The 22283-nt window shown below is 43.5% G+C and overlaps 2 protein-coding genes across 6 annotated transcripts in view; both read right to left on the bottom strand.

The window, feature by feature from the left end:
• Window positions 1–139: 139 nt before the first annotated feature.
• On the bottom strand, window positions 140–20508 carry LOC129163517 (meprin A subunit beta-like). The gene is made up of 16 exons (XM_054741368.2): window positions 20493–20508; window positions 17689–17757; window positions 17497–17582; window positions 17316–17334; window positions 16744–16776; window positions 16400–16425; window positions 16202–16286; window positions 15905–16022; window positions 14736–14914; window positions 10136–10354; window positions 9095–9256; window positions 5237–5467; window positions 4716–5147; window positions 4465–4638; window positions 4275–4380; window positions 140–508 (listed from the first exon to the last, which is right to left on the bottom strand). Exons 3-16 carry the CDS (start codon window positions 17557–17559, stop codon window positions 430–432), a joined length of 1926 nt encoding a protein of 641 aa, XP_054597343.2. The 5' UTR covers window positions 17560–17582; window positions 17689–17757; window positions 20493–20508; the 3' UTR covers window positions 140–429.
• The window catches only part of LOC107379683 (meprin A subunit beta), a 40764-nt gene continuing 37559 nt past the window's right edge, over window positions 19079–22283 (bottom strand). For all 5 annotated transcript variants that reach the window (XM_070551139.1, XM_070551138.1, XM_070551137.1 and 2 more), the window contains one exon: window positions 19079–20593. In XM_070551139.1, coding sequence (XP_070407240.1) covers window positions 20518–20593 — 76 coding nt within the window. In that variant the 3' untranslated portion in view covers window positions 19079–20517. The remainder of the gene's footprint in view (window positions 20594–22283) is intronic.

The following is a 22283-nucleotide window of genomic DNA, read 5'->3' on the forward strand; positions in this document are numbered from 1 at the left end:
TAGATTATTTCAATGCAGATTTAATTATAAACCAATTAAATGAATGGGATTCTGAGGTTCCCTTTAAATGAAAATAACTATGCTGAACGTAATGGTTTATATTGTTTCTAAGCTGTCAAAAGCATAAACACAATGTTAATCATACTTTCGATATCAAAATTTATTTTGTTTTGTTTTGATTGGACGCTGAATAAAGATCAAATAAACTAATTAAAAACCTTACAGAAAGAATATGAATCACATACATCAGGCATAGTTTTTACACTGACAATACAAACTAAAGATCTTGAATTTCCACTCATTCTGCAAACCATACCTAGACCGTGTATAGCACCAACCACTGTTAATAGATGAAGAACAAATAGAGCTGAAATAAAAATGGTGATTTTAGGGTTTGGAATTTGCTGGAGTCCTCTGCGTAGAGTGCAATCAGAACTCCAGATGTTTCAGGACTAGTAGAAAGGTGAGGACGGGAGATGCCACCAACCCAGGGGAGAAGCTGGAAACTCTAAAATAGAAGAATGACAAGTTAGCACATCCTGACATGGAATAGTTTACCTAACTAGAAAATGTAATTTATTAGACTGAGTCACCTCAACTGAATACCCTGGTATTGATACACTCTAAAGCAACCCCATACACAAGCCTGAAAGTGAATGCATTTAAATTTAAATAGTATTTAATTTTTTTATTGGGTTAAGCCTTTTGTCCAGGGCCGGTGAGTCCTTCACACATGCATCAGTAAGCACTGGGCTCCAACTGTTCCACTAGGTTTAGCACCTTCTCCACTTCTGATCAGTTCTGACTGCAGCTGATTGGGTTCTTACCTGCTTTCTTGCATCGGTTTTAATTAAACGTTCATGCTTGACAAATGCAATTCTCTGCTTTGCAACAACTTGCAGAACTGAAAGTTCACCTTCTGTTATATGGCCTTGTTGACACTAGATGTCAGCCTTGCCTCAACATTGAAATAATCACCATGGGTCTTTGCGTCATCTTTAGCAGTGGCCCCTACATGGACGGAGTGTGACAGGACAATGACAGTTTTAAGCATGGACGTAATCTTCACTTTAGAAGTGTGTGTGTGTGTGTGTGTGTGTGTGGGGGGGGGGGGTATTTAATGGGAAACAGGCTTCGGTCCTTGAGCTAAACCAGTGTCAATTTAATAATAGCATAATATTGTTTTTGGATGGTAAAAAGTGCAGGGGTCAAAACTTGACTTTGGAAAGGGGGGGGGGCATGTCCCCCCTGTTTCCCCCCCCAAAATTACGTCTATGGTTTTAAGTATGCACATAGCAAGGCCACTGTAGGTTATTACAGTGGTGGCAGGCAACATATCTACAATGTGATGCTACAACCTCTCCAGTACGTAGCTGCATCCGAAGATGTTCCACAAGAGTTGTACTGGTGTGGATCTTAGGAATGGTGCAAATGTAGGTGGTGTCAGGGTCAGGGAATTTTGTAATAAATGAGGGATCAAGGGAGAATATTGGATGTGGGAAAGGGCAGGCATCTGAAGTTTTACATGACTGTGGTCAGCTCCCATGCTGTTTTTAAATGTGCCATAGAAATAAATAGGTGTGGTGTGGTAGGTCAAACAATTGTTTTGTGAATACAAAGAGCAGTAGTACCGTATTTTCCGGACTATAAGCCGCTACTTTTTCCCACGCTTTGAACCATGCGGCTTATAATGAGGTGCGGCTTTAGTCAACCAGAAAGGATGGATGCTGGAAAGTCTAATGAAGGAATGGTTAAAGGAGCGCTACGGAAAGCGCCCAGGAGGATTTCTTTCACAGTAAAACGGCGCTGCTTGTTTTCCCAGGCTTCACCCCGGGATGATGACAGCAACACGGAGAGCGACACTGACATCGCCACAGAAAAGGTATGTGACGAAGCTCTTCTGAGGCTGTTCTACTCCGACACTGAATAAAATGACTTCAATGGTTTCAGTGCGCAGGAGGACGATGAATAAACTAATCAATAACTTTTCTGTTTTGTTTGATACTGATCAGTTCAGCTACGTTCAATTAAACTACGTTTTCAATTCAGTAGATATCTGCATCTTTTAGCCCGGTGCGGCTTAAATTGAGGTGCGCTCTATAGTCCGGAAATTATAGGCATAATCTTTTCAGAATCTGGGGGCCACAGCAGCAAATGATCTGTCACCTTTGGTCTTTAGCCTGGTGCTGCACAACCAGTAGGCTTTGATCACTGGACCTCAGGGACCTGCTGGGGGTGTAGGGACTAAGAAGATCACCAATGTAAGATGGTGCTTGTCCATGTAAGGCCCGATAGACCAGAACCAGGATCTTGAAATGAATCCTGAAGTTGACTGGCAGCCAGTGAAGCTGGAGGAGAAGCGGGGTGATGTGGGTGTGTTTGGAGGACTTGGTCAGAAGCCGAGCACAGGCTTTCTGAACCACCTGTAGACGGTTCAGGGAGGTTCTGCTCAGACACGTGAAAAGAGAGTTACAGTAGTCTAAGCGTGAGGAGATGAAGGTGTGGAGAACTTTCTCAAGTTCAGAGCGAGACAGAATGGGACTCAGCTTAGCAATGTTCCTGAGATGGAAGAAGGAAGAGCGAACAAGAGAACTGACATGAGAATCCAGGGTGAGAGCTGGGTCAAAGGTCACGCCAAGATTCCTGAGAGAAGGTTTGGTGTGAGAAGCAAGCTGACCAGGAGAGTCTCTGACTTTGGGAACCAGCTTGTCTGGGGCACAGATGAGGATCTCAGTCTTATCTTCATTCAGCTGAAGAAAGCTCCCAGCCATCCAGGTTTTGATAGAGTCTAAGCAGGTGTGTAACAGCTGCAGCTTAGACATCTCATGGGGCTTAAAGGAGAAGTACAGTTGGATCTCATCTGCATAAAGATCGTAGGAGATTCCTTTGAAGGAGCTCAGGATGTGCTGAAGAGGAAGCAGATAGAGGAGGAAGAGAAGAGACCTCAGCACAGAACCTTGTGGGACACCATGGGTAAGAGAGGTGGTGGAGGACCTAAACTTGGAGACGGCCACAGAAAGGAGTGCTCAGAAAGATAAGAGGAGAACCACTCCAGAGCAGATCCTGATAGGCCTACCCAGTCTCTCAGCCTCTCCAGTAGCAGGTGATGGTCAACAGTGTCAAAGGCTGCAGTCAGGTCCAACAGGTCCAATGAAATGCCCTTTAATGTCTGGTGTACTTTATGAGTATTATGGAAGTCCATTCTGCACTGGCCAAGAAAATTACCAACAAAGAACCATCCATCCATTGTCTGAACCCGCTTTGTCCACATAGGGTCGCGGGGGGGCTGGTGCCTATCTCCAGCGGTCAATGGATCATCAGGCGAGGTACACCCTGGACAGAGAGCCAGTCCATCGCAGGGCGACACAGAGACACACAGGACAAACAATCATGCACGCACACACACACACACACACACACACACACACACACACACACACACACACACACACACACACACACACACACACACACACACACACACACACACCTAAGGACAATTTAGACAGACCAATCAACCTAACAGTCATGTTTTTTGGACTGTGGGAGGAAGCCGGAGTACCCGGAGAGAACCCACGCATGCACAGGGAGAACACGTAAACTCCATGCAGAAAGATCCCAGGTCGGGAAGCGAACCCAGGACCTTCTTGCTGCAAGGCAACAGCTCTAACCACTGCGCCTCTGTGCAGCCAACAAAGAACCTAAGACCTAAAATCTTACTGTTGATTGCCTTCATTTTACAAATATGTCACAACCCAGCCACGTTCTAGATTAAGTTAAAGTCCTATTAGTTGTCACACTAGTGTGGCATTCTCTTCTTCACATTTGACCCATCCCCTGGGGGAGTGGTGAGCTGCAGACACATCGGCGCTCAGGAACCATTTAGTGGTTTAATCCCCCAATCAAACCCCTTACTGCTGAGTGTCAAGCGGGGAGGAATTGGGTCCCGATTTTAAAGTCTTTGGAATGACCCAACCGTGAATTTGAGCCCACAATCTCCCAATCTCAAGCTGGACGCTCATACCGCTAGGCCACTGAGGGATCGGAGCCTAACCTAGTTATTAGGCCACTGGGACTAATTGTTGCAGCATGGTTTTCCCTTCACTCTAATGTCGTTAAACCATGCAAATGTAAATAATGTGCTTTATCTGTTTTCTGTTGGTTCAGAAGGTGCATCACTTGGGGTTAAAATCCAGTAAAAGTCACATGTTGTGAGTAACATGGATGTCTTTTAATGTTTTGTTTCACTTTTGAAACCTTTTTAAGTGGATTACCGTGACAGACATGGGCTTTTGTCCAGAGGCGTGGGTGGGTGTGACGTCTCCACAGTTCTAATTTCAGGACACGGTAGAGTGCTTCCGTTAACTAGAGAAGTGAGATCTATTCAAAAGAAGAAACTATTAGAAACACATGTTCAAGCAACTGAAATGTTTCATTTAACAGAAAGATAGAAATTCAACCTACCTTGAAAACTCAAGGTGAAAACGGCACTCCCGCCTTTAAGGAAATCTCTAAACTGCATTTCTTCCAAAGACATAAAGTTGTTTAAACCAGTAAGAGGTCCTGCATGGACTTCCCCTTCAGTCGGAGTCATAATAAGACTTCCTGTTTCACCAGGATTGGTCCAGGATGTGCCACCTATTCATAAAGAGCACATATAACATTAAGCCAAACAGGTAACATGTTGTTTCGTTTTTCTTTCCTTGTTGTCTTACTTTGGTCAGTCATGAAGCTCCTTTTCTTTGACATCTGCATCTGGATGTTAGGGGACTGATCCAGCATTTGGAAAGTCACTTGATTTTGGAGGACAGGCCACTCTAAGGTGCTATCATAGGCACCTGACAAGAGCTGCACATACAGCATAACTGAAGTCTGGTTGAATCCAACAGCCAGTCTATAAGCATATCCTTTTTCCGTGTAATGACGCGGACTGTAGATGTTCTCTTTGCTATCAGAGCTAAAAATGTTCTCAAATTCATCGATTTGCAAAGATAAATGTGGACACTCGATCTCGGAGAGATTGACGTCATCAATTGAGAAACCGCCCTCAGAACTTCCAGGTCCCTTCTGAACCTCAAACACCACCTGGAAGTTCTTGGAGGCGTTTAAGGAAACGTGTTGGAGCTTCCAGTAAGATGTTCGAGAACCTGTAAGAAGAATTTTTGAGCATTTCATGACTTTATTATTGTTATTATTGAGTGCGCAAATAGAAAAGAACATGATTAAATAACAGTACCAGTGATCTGTTTCATGAGCCGAATGGCTCCAGTGGAGTCCCAGGCATCTTGAAACTCTCTGACCCAGATGTTGAGAGAATCAGACTCATTCCCACTGGAATAATAGTAGAACTGCAGACACTGGACGTTACATTCCCTTTTCAAATCCATTCTCTGTGTCTCAAGCCGTTTAGAATCTCCTTTCTGACCGGAAGACGTGCTAGCATGCATGAAATATCCCGTTTCTTGATCTAGAAAATGTATCAAACTTTATTATGGTTGATCTTCACACGATATATCTAATTATGCCTTGAATAATCATTTTATGTTAAATTAGCATTGGGACGTTATCTACTGCATATAAATAAAACAGTCTGAGTCCATTTAATGTAAGTGGGTACATATGGTAAAGCGATAAGATTCTGGGCATCCAACGTCCTTCAGTGCACAATGAACCATCTTATTTACAATATAGAGTGCTCTAAATCAGCAATTTTATTGACTGGATTTTACTGTTGTAAAAAATGCAAAAACAAACAAAACAATCAAGATTGTTTTCCTTATGGGAGTACCAAATAGAAAAGGCTTGTCTTTTGTTTTCAGTACATGCACAGCAAGTAGTCAATTATCCTCATTTTCCAATTGTGATGGCTAATTTAGCTTTAAAGGTGCAAAGAACAAAGTAATAATGACATCCTGTGCTCAAATTTGGCTTCTGCAAGCAAAAAAATCACTTTCACACTCCCGTTATGAGTTTCATGGTTGTTGCCAGTTACGAATCTGCGCCAAAAGATTATAGGTGACAAGCAAAACAAGTCACACACAGTAAGAGGATACGTAAATAAATACACTGTCACATCTAGTTTTAGCACTCGGGTGTTTTACGGTAGGGAGCACTTACTATACACATTACGGTAATATTTCTCTGGCATTATTGGGGGGGGGGGGGGGCTGACTGACAACACTCCAGCCACCTAAGAATGAAATCTGTAATGTTCCTTCCTTTAGACTGTTTAGTGATTATTTTACTGTAGAATTCTTACATGTTGCCCCTTTAAGCCTTACAATAGCTGCATTTCTGTAGCCTAGCCTGCCAGACTTGCCTTCTGTTTAATTCTACACAGAGAACTAGTCTGGTTACTCACAGGCAAAGAGGCACATGAGGAGCGGGGCTAGCCAGGTCAAAAATAACCAATCAGAAAAAAGGTGTGTGACCACACTGCTCAGTGCTGATTGGCTCGGTTTGAATTCTCAGGGGGTGGGGTTACTTGAGTAGGAGAGTTCCCGGACCCAAGAAGCATGGGGCTGGCTGGCCAGGCTAGTACTTCTGTGCAACATCACTGCAAATCTGAATATGCTACAAAAGGCCCGATAGACAAAAGGCTTCAAATAGTTAGGTTAGTCATGCTAGAAAATTTTCTATTTAAGCCTTTAATCTCACTGTCACACATTCTCAAGCTTGGAGTTGTTAAAAAAACATTCAAACCCTTATAAGCAGACTTAAAAGAAGAAGAAAAAGAAGAAAATTAATTTCTATAGCGCCTCTCAAGATAAAAATCACGAGGCGCTTCACAAAAACAAAACATGTAAAAATATAAAAAAGCATTCAGAAAATGTTAAAAAATATATTTAAAATGAGCAAAAATAGACAATTGTGATTTAAAAGAAAAAATGTTAAGAAAGAGAGAGAGTGAATAGGAAAGAGGGAAATCAGTGGATCCTGAGGAAGGTGGAGAGCAGAATAAAGAGAGGGGTTGAAGAAGGTCGTACAAAAGCCAGCTTGAACAAGTGAGTCTTCAGCTGCTTTTTAAAGGAGACCACTGAGTCCACTGATCTCAGGCTCAGGGGGAGAGAGGTCCAGAGTCTGGAGGCCACAGCAGCAAATGATCAGTCACCTTTAACCTTTAGCCTGGTGCTGCACAACCAGTAGGCTTTGATCACTGGACCTCAGGGACCTGCTGGGGGTGTAGGGACCAAGAAGATCACCAATGTAAGATGGTGCTTGTCCATGTAAGGCCCTATAGACCAGAACCAGGATCTTGAAATGAACCCTGAAGTTGACTGGCAGCCAGTGAAGCTGGAGGAGAAGAGGGGTGATGTGGGTGTGTTTGGAGGACTTGGTCAGAAGCCGAGCACAGGCGTTCTGAACCACCTGTAGACGGTTCAGGGAGGTTCTGCTCAGACACGTGAAAAGAGAGTTACAGTAGTCTAAGCGTGAGGAGATGAAGGTGTGGAGAACTGTCTCAAGTTCAGAGCGAGACAGAATGGGACTCAGCTTAGCAACGTTCCTGAGATGGAAGAAGGAAGAGCGAACAAGAGAACTGACATGAGAATCCAGGGTGAGAGCTGGGTCAAAGGTCACGCCAAGATTCCTGAGAGAAGGTTTGGTGTGGGAAGCAAGCTGACCAAGAGAGTCTCTGACTTTGGGAACCAGCTTGTCTGGGGCACAGATGAGGATATCAGTCTTATCTTCAGTCAGCTGTAGAAAGCTCCCAGCCATCCAGGTTTTGATAGAGTCTAAGCAGGTGTGTAACAGCTGCAGCTTAGACATCTCATGGGGCTTAAAGGAGATGTACAGTTGGATGTCATCTGCATAAGGATGGTATGAGATTCCTTTGAAGGAGCTCAGGATGTGCTGAAGAGGAAGCAGATAGAGGAGGAAGAGTAGAGGCCCCAGCATAGAACCTTGTGGGACACCGTGGGTAAGAGAGGTGGTGGAGGACCGAAACTTGGAGACGGCCACAGAAAAGGAGCGCTCAGAAAGATAAGAGGAGAACCACTCCAGAGCAGATCCTGATAGGCCTACCCAGTCTCTCAGCCTCTCCAGTAGCAGGTGATGGTCAACAGTGTCAAAGGCTGCAGTCAGGTCCAGCAGGACCAGAACAGAACAGTCCCCTGCATCACTGTGGGTCAGAAGGTCATTAGAGACCCTAAGAAGAGCTGTTTCAGTAGAATGAGCTCTACGAAAACCTGACTGGAAGCTATCATAGATGTCATGTTCATCAAGAGCAGCTGTGAGTTGTTTAGCCACAACCTTTTCCAAGATCTTGGAGATGAACGGAAGTTTAGAGATGGGTCTGAAGCCGCTATGGAGAGAGGGGTCAAGACTCTGGTTTTTAAGAAGCGGGTGGATTACAGCGTTCTTAAAGTAAGCAGGGACCTGACCAGAAACCAGAGAAGCATTAATTATAGAGAGCACGCTGGGACCGATGGACTGAAAAGCACTTTTTAACAAAGACGAGGGTAAGATGTGGAGGGGGCATGCAGAGGTCTTCATAGAGTTAACTAGTTTGGTTAACTCAGGCAAAGAAACAGGAACAAAGCTATCCAGGATGATGGGCCTGGTTGGAGTCGGGAGAGGCAGCGATAAGGCTGAAGGAGAGACGCTAGATCTAACCTTGTTGACTTTGTCCACAAAGAAAGACAGAAAGTTCTCACAGTCTGTAACAGAGTGGATGGAGGCTGTAGGAGAGGCAGGAGAGACGATGCTGCTGATGGTGTTAAACAGCACCTTGGGGTTCCCTTTGCTCTGGGACACCAGGCTGGAGAAACAGGAAACCCTAGCGTCTGACTGCAGAGTTAAAGGATGTCAGAAGATCCTTTAGGTGCAGCAGATGGACGTGGAGATGGGTTTTCTTCCACAACCGCTCAATTTTTCTGCATTGGCGCTTCAGGCTGCGAAGGCTGTCATTAAACCAGGGAGTAGGGTTCACTGCAGGAACTGATCTGGTTCTGAGGACAGATGTTGTCCAGAATGGATCCAAAAGGATCCGAAACGTGAAGAAACAGGACACACATCAATGCATCAAACAATTTTTTACATCAAACATTTAGCAGTAAACATGTTAAAGCTTAATTTATAGGTTTTGATTTCTTACCCTGGTTTGTGTTTTTACTGAGGAGACTGGTGTGATCAGAGCTTGGACCCCCTTGAACTTGTGAGATCATTTCCCAGCCGTTACCGCTCCGTGAGCACTGGCTCATTTGACACATGCTACCGTTAATAAAACCACAGTACATCTGAAAGGCAGCGGTTGAGTCTGTGAGGAGGAATGAAAGATTAATTAGTGACTCAGACCTGCTTGTGAGACACAGCAAAGACTCTTTGTTTATATCTTAGCAGGGATGACTGACTTGTTTCATGACGCCTGGTGAAATTTGATTTCTCTTTTCTAATCTTTAAAGGGATTCATGGTCGTTGTTTCATTGATAAATAGTCTAGAATCTTCTCTCAGAAGCAGAAAATGAATGACAGATATTTGTAAAAAAAATAAATAAATAAAATTGAAAAACATGCACTTGCAAAAAATAATTCTTGCTTTAAAAGTTTAAAAATGTACTTGGAGTACCAGAACTTCCAAATCTATAGTTTTTACAGTTCCACTTGTTTCTGTGGTTCTACTGGGACACCAGCTAATTTTCAAGCTCGACTACAGGCTGGTCTCATTTGTGCTCTTCAGAAACCTTTGGGACAGAGTTTGAGCCTCAGCATTACAGGTACTAAACCTTGGTAGAGGCTTTATGCATTTACAGCAATCTGTGCTGGATATTATCTGTTTCATAATCATCTCTAATTTGAACAAAGTCATTGTAATAATATGGATGTTTATTTTTTATTAAGACTGTTTAAATATAGAGTTGAAACTAGATTTTCTCACATCATCCATCATTGCAAATTGAAGGTTTTTGCAAAACATTTCAATGCATTACTAGTAAAATAAGTTGCATGAAGTATGTTTTTGATAATAGTAATAATAACGTTTTTTTTCTGTGGATAATTCCAAAGCTGCAGGAAAAAGATCAGAATAAAAACTTGTGAAGGAAATGTCGAGACAGTGATTTTTTTTTTTACTTTACAAATCAAGTATTTTGTACTTATTTGTTGTTCATTACATAGTTTAATCTCTGTGAACTCTTACTGCAGTTGTAAAAGCGGTTCAGTTCCAGAGCATTGAGCGGACTCATTCCCAGAGTTTGACCAATCACATTCTGGAATTTTGGGTCTTTGGTGAGAATTGTTGGGCCATTGCCGTTGCTGTACGCATCTTTGCCGTAATGTAACACAGACCAGTAGTCATACGGTGTTCCAAAGGTGCTGCTGACTGCACGACTTATGTTTTTAAAATTCCCACTGTGACCTAGGCAACATAAAGAAATGATTAGAACACAACTGGCGATAATAGTGAAAGCAAGGCTTTTATACTTAAGGATACATTTACTAGAGCTGCTATAGCAAATCTGCAAACAATTTAGGTTTTGGATGCAAACACGGTCACCGAACACACCCCTCCCCTCAGGTATCTTGCCTCACGTCCGCTTCCGGTCGGCAACAAGATGGCGCCTGTGCTTGGCTTAGCCGCGGTCACCGGCCACTTTTTCAAACTTTTCTCCACTAACCTCCACTTTCCCACCTTGCTCCTGTCTGCGATCCTCCTCAGTAGTGTCCCTGCTACCATCTCCTATGATCGCAAGACTCTTTTGTCCTTCCATTCGTTCATGATTGCCCAAGATGTGCCGAGGACGTACCATCCTGTTTGTCTACCTGAGTGGCGCACTGGCCCCGAGCCAAACGACGGTCCCGAGCTGCGCACCTCTAGCGATGTTTGTCCGGTCCCGGGAAAACGTCGGTGGAAAAGCGGTAAACGAGCAGGAATCCAGGTGAGAATAAGACTTCTCTTAAAGCGTGGTTTATCTAGTAAACATCGGCGTGATCTTCTAGCTTCTTTTCCTTTGTTTGGTGACCTGAGCGCCACTTCCGCATTCCCGCCAGGCCGCGTTGCAGCGTGGTTCATCCATCCAAGTTTTTTAAGGTCGGTTTATCCTCATTCCTCAGTGGTTTCTCCTCCTGTTCCCTCCATAAGTGGTTTTTATAAACACCGTGGATCTAACCCTGCTAATTTACGTCCACTAACTCCAACTGTTTCTGTGGTTTCTGATTCCTCCACCTCACTCAGTATGGCTCTATTAAATTCCCGCTCTGTTAACAATAAGTCTTTCCTGCTCAATGATCTAATTCTGTCTAAAAACCTGGATTTTCTGTTTCTGACTGAAGTTTGGCAGCAAACATCTGATTATTCTGGTCTGATTGAACTCTGCTCGAGTGGTTATTCTTTTCTTATCCAGCTCCAGGGTTCTGGTCATGGTGGAGGCCTAGCTGTTGTTTTCAGAGACCATCTTCCATGTAGCTCTACAACCTCTGGTAACTTTGCTTCCTTTGAACTGCAGCTGATTAAAGTCGGGCGTAAGGACCCGTTCTACTGTGCTGTGGTTTATCGTCCACCCGGTCCAAACAGTTCTTTCCTTCAAGAGTTTAGTGACTTTCTATCCTCCACTGTGAAGCTGTCCAGACTGGCGATTGTTGGTGACTTCAACATCCACGTTGATGATCCCTCTGATCACTTTGCCATGAATTTCTCCAGCCTTATGGACTCTTTCAGCTTTATCCAGCACATTTCTGGCCCCACACACACCAGGGGGCACACTCTAGACCTTGTTTTTACCCTGAGTCTAAATGCTGACAGTGTTTGTCCTGAGGACATTTATATTTCAGATCACCATTGCATTTTCTTTAACTTGTCAGTTTCTGCGTCCCCACCTCCTGCTCGCCGTATGGTTAGTTCTGGTTTTCTTAATGAGAGCACAGCTTGCAATTTTTCTGCCACCTTTGATCCACCCTGTTCTTCTGATAACGACCCAGATTCCTTAACTTCTCAGTTTAACGAGCACTGCCTCTCCATTCTGAACAACATCTGTCCTGTCAGAACCAGATCAGTTCCTGCAGTGAACCCTACTCCCTGGTTTAATGACAGCCTTCGCAGCCTGAAGCGCCAATGCAGAAAAATTGAGCGTTTGTGGAAGAAAACCCATCTCCACGTCCATCTGCTGCACCTAAAGGATCTTCTGACATCCTTTAACTCTGCAGTCAGAGACGCTAGGGTTTCCTATTTCTCCAATCTGGTGTCCCAGAGCAAAGGGAACCCCAAGGTGCTGTTTAACACCATCAGCAGCATCGACTCTCCTGCCTCTCCTACAGCCTCCATCCACTCTGTTACAGACTGTGAGAACTTTCTGTCTTTCTTTGTGGACAAAGTCAACAAGGTTAGATCTAGCATCTCTCCTTCAGCCTTATCGCTGCCTCTCCCGACTCCAACCAGGCCCATCATCCTAGATAGCTTTGCTCCTGTTTCTTTGCCTGAGTTAACCAAACTAAATGGTAAATGGTAAATGGCCTGTATTTGATATAGCGCCTTCTAGAGTCCTGGAACCCCCCAAGGCCCTTTACAACACAATCAGTCATTCACCCATTAACACACACATTCACACACTGGTGGTGATGAGCTACAATGTAACCACAGCTGCCCTGGGGCGCACTGACAGAGGCGAGGCTGCCGAGCACTGGCGCCACCGGTCCCTCCGACCACCACCAGCAGGCAATGTGGGTTAAGTGTCTTGCCCAAGGACACAACGACAGCGACAGACTGAGCGGGTCTCGAACCTGCGACCTTCCGATTGCGAGACGAGCACTTAACTCCTGTGCCACCGTCGCCCCACTAGTTAACTCTATGAAGACCTCTGCATGCCCCCTCCACATCTTACCCTCATCTTTGTTTAAAAGTGCTTTTCAGTCCATCGGTCCAGTGATCAAAGCCTATTGGTTGCGCAGCACCAGGCTAAAGACCAAAGGTGACAGATCATTTGCTGCTGTGGCCCCCAGACTCTGGACCTCTCTCCCCCTGAGCCTGAGATCAGTGGACTCAGTGGTCTCCTTTAAAAAGCAGCTGCAGACTCACCTGTTCAAGCTGGCTTTTGTATGACCTTCTTCACCACTCTCTCTTTATTCTGCTCTCCCCACCTATTCCACCTTCCTCAGGATCCACTGATGTCATGATCTGCCCCTGCCTTACTGACTGTGTTCCTCTCCTGCCCTGATTAGCCCTTATTGTTCTCACCTGCCCCTCGTTAACCTGCCCATGTGTTCCTGATTTCCCTGTGTATTTATGCCTCCCTGCTTGTGCCAGTCTTTGTCAGATCATTGTTGTTTGTCGTGTTGTTCTCATTATTCCTGCCTTATCCTTTCATTAAACCCATTGTTACTTTATCCGTGCTTGCATTCCTGCCTCCTGGTCAGCTCCACCACACTTGGTCCATCATCTCCACCATCACAACATGACAACTGATTTCCCTCTTTCCTATTCACTCTCTCTCTTCCTTAACATATTTTTAATCCCAATTGTCTATTTTTGCTCATTTTAAATATATTTTTAAAAAATTTCTAAATGATTTATTATATTTTAACGTTTTTGTTTTTGTGAAGCGTCTCGTGATTTTTATCTTGAGAGGCGCTACAGAAATGATATTTTCTTCTTCTTCTTCTAAAGCCTGATTCATGCTTCTCCATCAGCTCCAACAGGGAGAGACACGCACGGACGGAGGCATTTTGCTCTCATACTTCTCCGTCTCCTGAGGAATGTTGCAAAACAATTCCCCGTCAGGACAACAGAGGACGTAGCGCTGTTCTGTGGTATCCTGTCATGTATCCGGTACAAGATGGTGTGTTTATATTGTGTTTTCTTGTATATAAGAGACTTTTTAACACGGATGAATTTGTCTCTCATTCTCCTCCACCTCTTCATGCACTCGTCGCCTCTAAACCCACATTTCCTGTCATTTCCGTCCATACATAAAATGCCTGCTGCTCAACTTTTCACTCCTCCAGTCATGGAAGAATTAAAAGTTCATATTTTTAGAGTTTTTTGGCGAGGTGTTCTTCAAGCTTCTCCGCGTCTGTCGCTAGTTATTCTCGAATCTCTTTATGTTTTTGAGGGCGCAATGGTGGCGGTGTAGACGACAGCGGCTTCCTGACCAATCACAAGCTTGCGTTCTCCATCTCGACGGACGGATGTTTAGAAAAGAGAGCTTGACTCCGTACGTCCTTGCGGGCCTCTCCAGCAAGCCCGCAAGGACAGATAATGGCATTGCGTGTCTCCGCACTGACGCAGACGGAGAAGCATGAATCAGGCTTAAGACGCTTCTGCTGGAATCGGAAACCTGTGATGCCAGACTAAACGAGATAGCGCTAAACACCAGTCGCCGTTTTCTAGGTCCAAACAACTTAAAATGATGTATTTCTTTTTGGGACTCTGAAAGTTTGTCCTAAAGCGTATGTGGCAGCAGCCGACTGTTTCTCCTTCTCTGATATTATTGAGCGTAGATCCTCTCACACCAGTGGTGTTCTGTTACTAAATATGTGAGTGTGTGATGAGTGGAGGACCCAGGGAAGTGCGGCGGTTCGGTGAGACCGACAACTGGGTGGTCTAATGGTTGCTTTTGCTCCAAAACGTGTTATTGGTGGAGGTTTTTTGACAAATTTGAGAGAACCACTGTATTCATTTTTTATACTATGTTAGAACGTTGTTAAGGGCATGGGAAAAAAACGTAATTTGTTTCCCAAATTTGCCATTGCAGCTTTAACCGAATTAAACATTAAACAAATGTTTGCAATGGAGAAGTTTCACAAACCTTTTAGGATGTTTGCATACACAATAGTTATATACTCATCTCTGTCGTATCTGCACTGCTCATGAAAGAAGCCAAGAGCGTGTAGAAACTCATGTTCAACCAAATACTGTTGACCACAGCCGTCTCCGATGGAGAGAGCCTGTCCATTGGCTTTTTCTTTTCCAATGTCTGAAAAACATCTAGAAAAAAACACTTTAATGCTAGTCACATTTATATAATTGGGCAAGAAACTTAACCAAACATTTTCTTTGTCAACAAACAGACAGAACTATAAAATACTCAGCAAATAATTTATAATTTCACAAGCCTAAAGAATGTTGTTAGGTGCAAAATTTTAGTAGATGACTATAATGTTAGTTTACCTTGGAACAGAAAACATAATAATAATAATAATAATAACAAATGTTATTATTATTATTATTATTATATTATTATCTCGACCGGAAAAGGGTGGCTTGCCAACTCCGGGTCGGGGGAGAGGTCCTACCTCAAGTGGAGGAGTTTAAGTATCTCGGGGTCTTGTTCACGAGTGAGGGTAGGAGGGATCGGAAGATCGACAGGCGGATTGGTTCGGCATCTGCAGTGATGCAGACGCTGAGCCGATCTGTCGTGGTGAAGAGGGAGCTGAGCCAGAAAGCCAGGCTCTCGATTTACCGGTCGATCTACGTCCCAATCCTCACCTATGGTCATGAGCTTTGGGTAATGACCGAAAGAACGAGATCGCGGATACAAGCGGCCTTAAATGAGTTTCCTCCGTAGGATGGCCGGGTCAGCCTTAGAGATAGGGTTAGGAGCTCGGACATTCGGGAGGGACTCGGAGTAGAACCGCTGCTCCTCCTGATCGAAAGGAGTCAGTTGAGGTGGTTTGGGCATCTGGTCAGGATGCCTCCTGGACGCCTCCCTGGGGAGGTGTTTCGGGCATGTCCTGCCGGCAGGAGGCCCCCGGGTCGACCCAGGACACGTTGGAGAGGTTACATCTCCAATCTGGTCCGGGAACGCCTTGAGGTCCTGCCGGAGGAGCTGGTGGAGGTGGCCAGGGAGAGGACGGTCTGGAGCTCCCTGGTTGGGATGCTGCCCCCGCGACTCGGACCCGGATAAGCGGAGGAAGGCGACGACGATTATTATTATTATTATTATTATTATTATTATAAATAATAATAATAAATTACCCATTTAAATTCTGGACAGAGATGTAATACTCCTCAGAGAGTTCTGGAACAAAGTCTATGCATGACTTGACCCTGAAGCTGTCGAAGGCTTTCAGGATGACTCCTTTGGCGTTCAGGTCTTCCATTGAGACAAAGACAAGAGAAAAAAATATGTATTACAAAAAAATAATTTATTTAGAACTGCTTTCCTTGACATCATCTTGTTTTAACTATTTTGATTTACTACATTTACTGGTATAAAGAATTTTCTCACTAATTAGCTTTTTTATATTAATTTACATGAAATATCTTCTTTACCTAGGCCGTCACCAAAGACATAAGGAATCGGGGAAGTCCATCGTACGTTCTGAGCTGTGTAGGCAAGCCTTTGGGTGTTTTGTGGCTAAGATAAAACAACACACACACACACACACACACACACACACACACACACATGCAAGACTTATTTTAAATTTTTCATGTTTTATCCTTTGCTAAGAAAAATAAAACACTCACTTTTTCAACATTGTCATAAAAAGCATCTAGAATAAAGCACAAAACAAGTTTTTAACAGAAATCAAATTGTCAGCTTTCATATCAGATTAACCCTCCTACTGTCCTAATGGGTGTGACCCCGCGAGGAAAGTTGACCATTGCGCAGGATTGATGGTTTATCCCTTGGGGTCCACGTGGCAGGGGTGAGGAGTGAGCACCGCCTCACCCCTGCCACGTGGACCTCAAGGGATAAGCCATCAATCCTGCTCAATGGTCAACTTTCGTCGCGGGGTCACTCATAAAGACAGTGGGAGGGTTGAATTATTCATAAAATGTTTAATACCCAAAGTCTACGTCTAGCTTACCATTGTTGACGAAGCAATTTCCTTCTTTAAGGTCTACAAAAGCAGACAAGATTCATATTTAAAGCCATGATGTTTTAGAAAAAGTCAAACAGGAGAGTGAGAGAAGGAAGGGAAAGTGTGATGGAGAGAGAGAGAGAGAGAGAGAGAGAGAGAGAGAGAGAGAGAGAGAAAATGGCCTGTATATGATATAGCTCTTTCTAGAGTCCTGGAACCCCCCCAAGGCGCTTTACAACAAAATCGGGCATTCACCCATTTACACCATAGACTGTATTTACACACACATTCACACCCTGGTGGTGATGAGCTACACTGTAGCCATGGCTGTCCTGGGGCACACTGACAGAGGAGAGTCTGCCGTACACAGGTATGACAGGTCCCTCCGAACATCACCAGCAGGCAAGGTGGGTTAAGTGCCTTGCCCAAGGACACAACGACAGCGACAGACTGAGCAGGGCTCGAACCTGCAACCTTCCAATTGCAGGGTGAGCACTTAACTTATGTGCCACCGTCGCCCTAAGAGAGAGCGATAGACAAAGAGAGGGGGGGAGGGGAGAGAGAGAGAGAGAGCTTACCTATAATTTTCATTTCAACCTGCAAGAAACCAACATGTTTGTGAGAAAAATGTGAGAAAAGGGATTTTAATAAAGCTATAAAGTCCACAATTTGCTCACAAAAACCATGTTTACTTCGTATTTTTATGATAATTAATGAAAGAATAATTCCCTAGAAATTCTATAACAAAGAAAGTCTTACTGGATTTGAGCAGACTGCTGATCCGGCAGCCCAACTCAACATTAGGAGAACATAGTTCCTCATCTCCGGACGTTTCTTTAATTAAACTTAAATTAGAAGAATAAATACATGTAAAATTAATGATTGATTAAAGTTTGATCTACTTCATATTTTGAAATTTTATAGTGAAAAAATTCCATTAATTTTTTTTACCTCTTGTTGCTCCAAATGCGTTTCCCAAGAGGAAGACAAGCTTGGCTGAATCGGGAGACTTTTAAACCACTTGTGAGGCACAGATAACAAAACAGGTTTGAAACATTTTAACAAATACTTATCATTCATGTTAATAAATGTAAAAGTCTGAAAATACGTGAACCATTGCAAGATTTATGTCTTTTCTTGGGCTACTTATCTGGATAAACATGGACGACAGGACGCATCCTTGCTGGTTTTAGTGGCTGTGATGTGATTACTGAGGGACTTGAACTACGTTTAAGGTCAAGACCTGCGGCAACCTTGTCTGGACAGAACTAGAGCAGCCCAGACACGAGTTAAGCATTATACGTGGAAAACAAATGAGAATTTCCAGAACTTCACAATGAACCCATAGCCCTAAAGTGTGTGTGTGTGTGTGTGTGTGTGTGGGGGGGGGGGGGGTCCTGACCGAAAGGAAGGACAAACCAGGCCAGACTACCACCCTGTCTGCCTTATCCATGCCCTTGGACAAGACCCTTTGCTGTGGTGGTGGTTGGAAGGACAGGTGGCTCCTGTGATTGGGCAGCTAGCCTGTGGCTGTTTCTCCTCACGCTTAGACTACTGTAACTCTCTTTCCACGTGTCTGAGCAGAACCTCCCTGAACCGTCTACAGGTGGTTCAGAATGCCTGTGCTCGGCTTCTGACCCAGTCCTCCAAACACACCCACATCACCCCGCTTCTCCTCCAGCTTCACTGGCTTCCAGTCAACTTCAGGGTTCATTTCAAGATCCTGGTTCTTGTCTATAGGGCCTTACATGGACAAGCACCATCTTACATTGGTGATCTTCTCAGTCCCTACACCCCCAGCAGGTCCCTGAGGTCCAGTGATCAAAGCCTACTGGTTGTGCAGCACCAGGCTAAAGGTCAAAGGTGACAGATCATTTGCTGCTGTGGCCCCCAGACTCTGGAACTCTCTCCCCCTGAGCCTGAGATCAGTGGACTCAGTGGTCTCCTTTAAAAAGCAGCTGAAGACTCACTTGTTCAGGCTGGCTTTTGTGTGACCTTCATCACCAACATCTCCTTGTTCTGCTCTCCCTACCTACTCCACCTTCCTCAGGATCCACTGATTTCCCTCTTTCCTTTTCACTCCCTCTCTTTCTTTACATTTTTAAATCACAATTTTCTATTTTTTGCTCATTTTAAATATATTTTTTTATCATTTTCTAAATTCTTTTTATAATTTACATTTTTTTGTTTTGTGAAGTGCCTCGTGATTTATATCTTAAGAGTCGCTACAGAAATTATACTTTCTTCTTCTTCTACATCAGTGTGTGAATGGATGAATGACTGAGTGTTGTACAAAGCTTTGGAGGACCATTTCTGTTAGCTGAAAAGAGATCTAGTCATATTTGGTTTTATTAATTTTCTTTAATTATAACATAACCAATGTCCATGGTTAAATATATCAGGAAAGATCACAAAGAAAAAAGATTTACAAGAAACTGAAAGACTATGAAAAGCTGATATAGCCTGATTCACACGGCAGGGATTTTAAATAGTAGTCGATTAAAAAAAATCAAGGATATGTCAGTTTTTTTCACTTTCATTCACCGTTCAGATGGGTAATCTCGAGAGATAAAACGTGACTTGGAAGCAAACAAACACGGAGGAGGAGGAGCATGCAGCATGCTTCTGTCACCTTGCTTTCTGATTAGCTAAATGTCACTTTCAACAGGCAGCACGTTAATTTGTCCCCAAATATCAGACTAAGAGGGACAGTTGAAAGCCCTAATTTAAAATCAAAGTGGTCCTGACGTACTTCTGATTGTACCAGAGCATTCACAACACACTGTCATGGTCTGCGTCTCCCCTCACGTGTCTCCTTGTGTTCTCCATCCCTCTCTAGGTTCCCCTTTTGTGTCTCCTAGCGCCCTCACGTGTCCTCGTCTGCGTCTTCCTCATGTGTATCCTGGTGTTCTCCATTTTTCCCCAGATCTTCAGCCCTCAAGGTTTCTCTCCCCAGGTATCCCCCTCCCAGGTCCTGTGCTCCTGTTGCCCCTTTAGTCAAGCCCATGTAGTTTTCTTTATGTAGTGTTTTTCCTTTAGTTTCAGCTCCCTCTTAGAATATTAGTTATGTTTCCTGCTCTTTTTGTCTTTAGGTTTTACTCTTAGTTCATGTTAGTTTCCTCCCTGATTGGTTATTAGGTTCACCTGGTCTCTCTCTCCCCACACACCAGCAGCCCATCTCCCTCTCATCCTCCCCAGTGTATATAACCCTGTCTGTGTCTCAGTAATTTGTCGGTTCATTGTTTTTTGTCAGTCTCGTTCTCATTTTGGCTCTCTAGCTTCTAGTGTTTTTGGATCTCTGGTTTAGTCATTTGGAGTTTTGGTTTTTGGCTCCATGCCTTTGGATTACTCCTAAATAAAGGATTTATTTTCATCATCTACCTCCTGCCTCGTTCATCTGGTTTCCTGCATCTTGGGTCCTAAACATCCTCCTGCCCTACTCGTGACACACACAAGGTAGGATTATCTGAAAAGATTATCTTTAGAGTCTTGACAGTAATCGTCTGCATCATTAAGACTGTCAGAGGGGGCGGGGCATGTCAAAATTATCCTGCCGTGTGAGGCGAGCTATGAACAACATTGTGCTACAATATCATTTAATCAAAGCCACTTTTAATGATTAAGCTGAGAAAAGATTTTTAAATAAATAAAAATGTTCCAGAACAAAATATAACTGTAACATTTCCTATCAATAATCAATTCATTGCATTAGATAAATACTGAGACTTTCTGGTGCTGATTGAAAAAATAAATACAGTTGATGTGGATGGAAGGTGTCCTTCAAGGAACCAACAGCATCAATCCCAGCAGGACAAGGACAGGTGAGGCCGACACACCAGGAGAAAAGCTGAAAATTCTGCAATAAAAAGAAAATATATTAAATACTAAATATGTCAAGAGGGAAAGTACAGCATGGAGCTCTAAAAGGAGGTCGACCCCACCTACATATTGTGAAGCATTATATACATTTCTAGACATTTTACTTTGGGATGAGAATGGGCTCCTCTTAATCCAGACCAGAAAAGTGTAGAATGCCTTTTCCAGGTCAGGGACGAGGTCCTGCCCCAAGTGGAGGATTTTAAGTATCTCGGGATCTTGTTCACGAGTGAGGGAAAGCTGGAGCATGAGATTGATAGGTGGATTGTTGCTGCATCTGCAGTGATGCGGGTGTTGTACCGGTCTGTCGTGTTCCTACTCTCATCGATGATCACGAGCTTTGGGTAGTGACCGAAAGAAGGAAGTGAGTGTTCTCTGCAGGGTGTCTGGGCTTTCCCTTAGAGATAAGGGGCTCAGAGTAGACCCTCTGCTCCTCCACGTCGAGAGGAGCCAGTTGAGGTGGCTCGGGCATCTGATTATGATGCCTCCCTGGTGAGGTTTTTCGGGCACATCAAACCAGGAGGAGATCTAAAAGAAGACCCAGGACACGCTGGAGGGACTTTGTTGGCTGGCTAGGGAACACCTTGGGATTCCCCCGGAAGAGCTGCGAGCCACGCAACCCGACCTCATATAATAAATGGGTGAAAATGGATTGATGGATAGATGGATTTTACTTTTGGGAACATTGCAGCACTTTACTTATGGAACCTTTGCTCTTGTATGAGATTTACCTTTTTTATGCTATCCCTTTCTTGCATGGATTATGTTTTGCTAATAATTTTATTAATCTTTAGGTTGAAACAAATTTCAACTGATTTTATTTATTTATTATATAAATTGTATTTAATCTTCAGAGAATACATGTCCACTTCAGTGGACAGCACAAGTACTGAAAATGAAACATGCTCGCTTGACTCACTACCGTCCAACGGAGAGGCTTAAATGCAACAAAAGCTTCAACAGCTTTGCTTAATAGCAAAAAAACAAACATTTTGAGTCACTGTCCACCATTATGTATGAAAGGGTAAACACTAGGAGTGGGACTTGATTAAAAAAATGAATCTAATTAATTAGAGGCTTTGTAATTAATTAATCTTAACTAATTGCATTTTAATTGTTCATGAAAATTTGCCACCAAACTATTTTTCTATTAAAAATAATGAGGCAGAGAATCAAACTTTAGACATGGAAATTATTTTTGTAAACTCAAGCCCCTCATTTCTGAAAAATAAATAAATAAAATTAAACAATGCTTTTTAATTATTCAAATGTCACTGTGTTACATGAAACAAACCCCCAATCAACTAAAATTCATAACTGCAAATAGAAAACACCTGCAAAGGGTTCCCGAGCCTTTAAATGGTCTCTCGGTCTAGTTGAATCATTGAAATAAATGGACTTTGCACCATACTGCAATTTTTTTCAGTTTCACTTTTATGTATAAGCATTTCTATTATTCATAATCTAGTAAATGCATATATCAATAAAAATCCTTATAAATGACACCAGAACAGGCACAAATCTGATGGAGGATTTAAATTTACTAACTTGGGTCAGACTCAGACAAGGAAGTGCTGAAGCTGAGTAAAGACACTGGGTGTGTCCGAATCCAGGAGCAGGATGCTTGTGAGAACAGGTCATCACCGGTCTAGCAAGGCCGGGTCCTTGCT

The sequence above is a fragment of the Nothobranchius furzeri genome, chromosome 5 (assembly GCF_043380555.1).
Source record: "Nothobranchius furzeri strain GRZ-AD chromosome 5, NfurGRZ-RIMD1, whole genome shotgun sequence".
NCBI classification, from domain to species: Eukaryota; Metazoa; Chordata; class Actinopteri; order Cyprinodontiformes; family Nothobranchiidae; genus Nothobranchius; species Nothobranchius furzeri.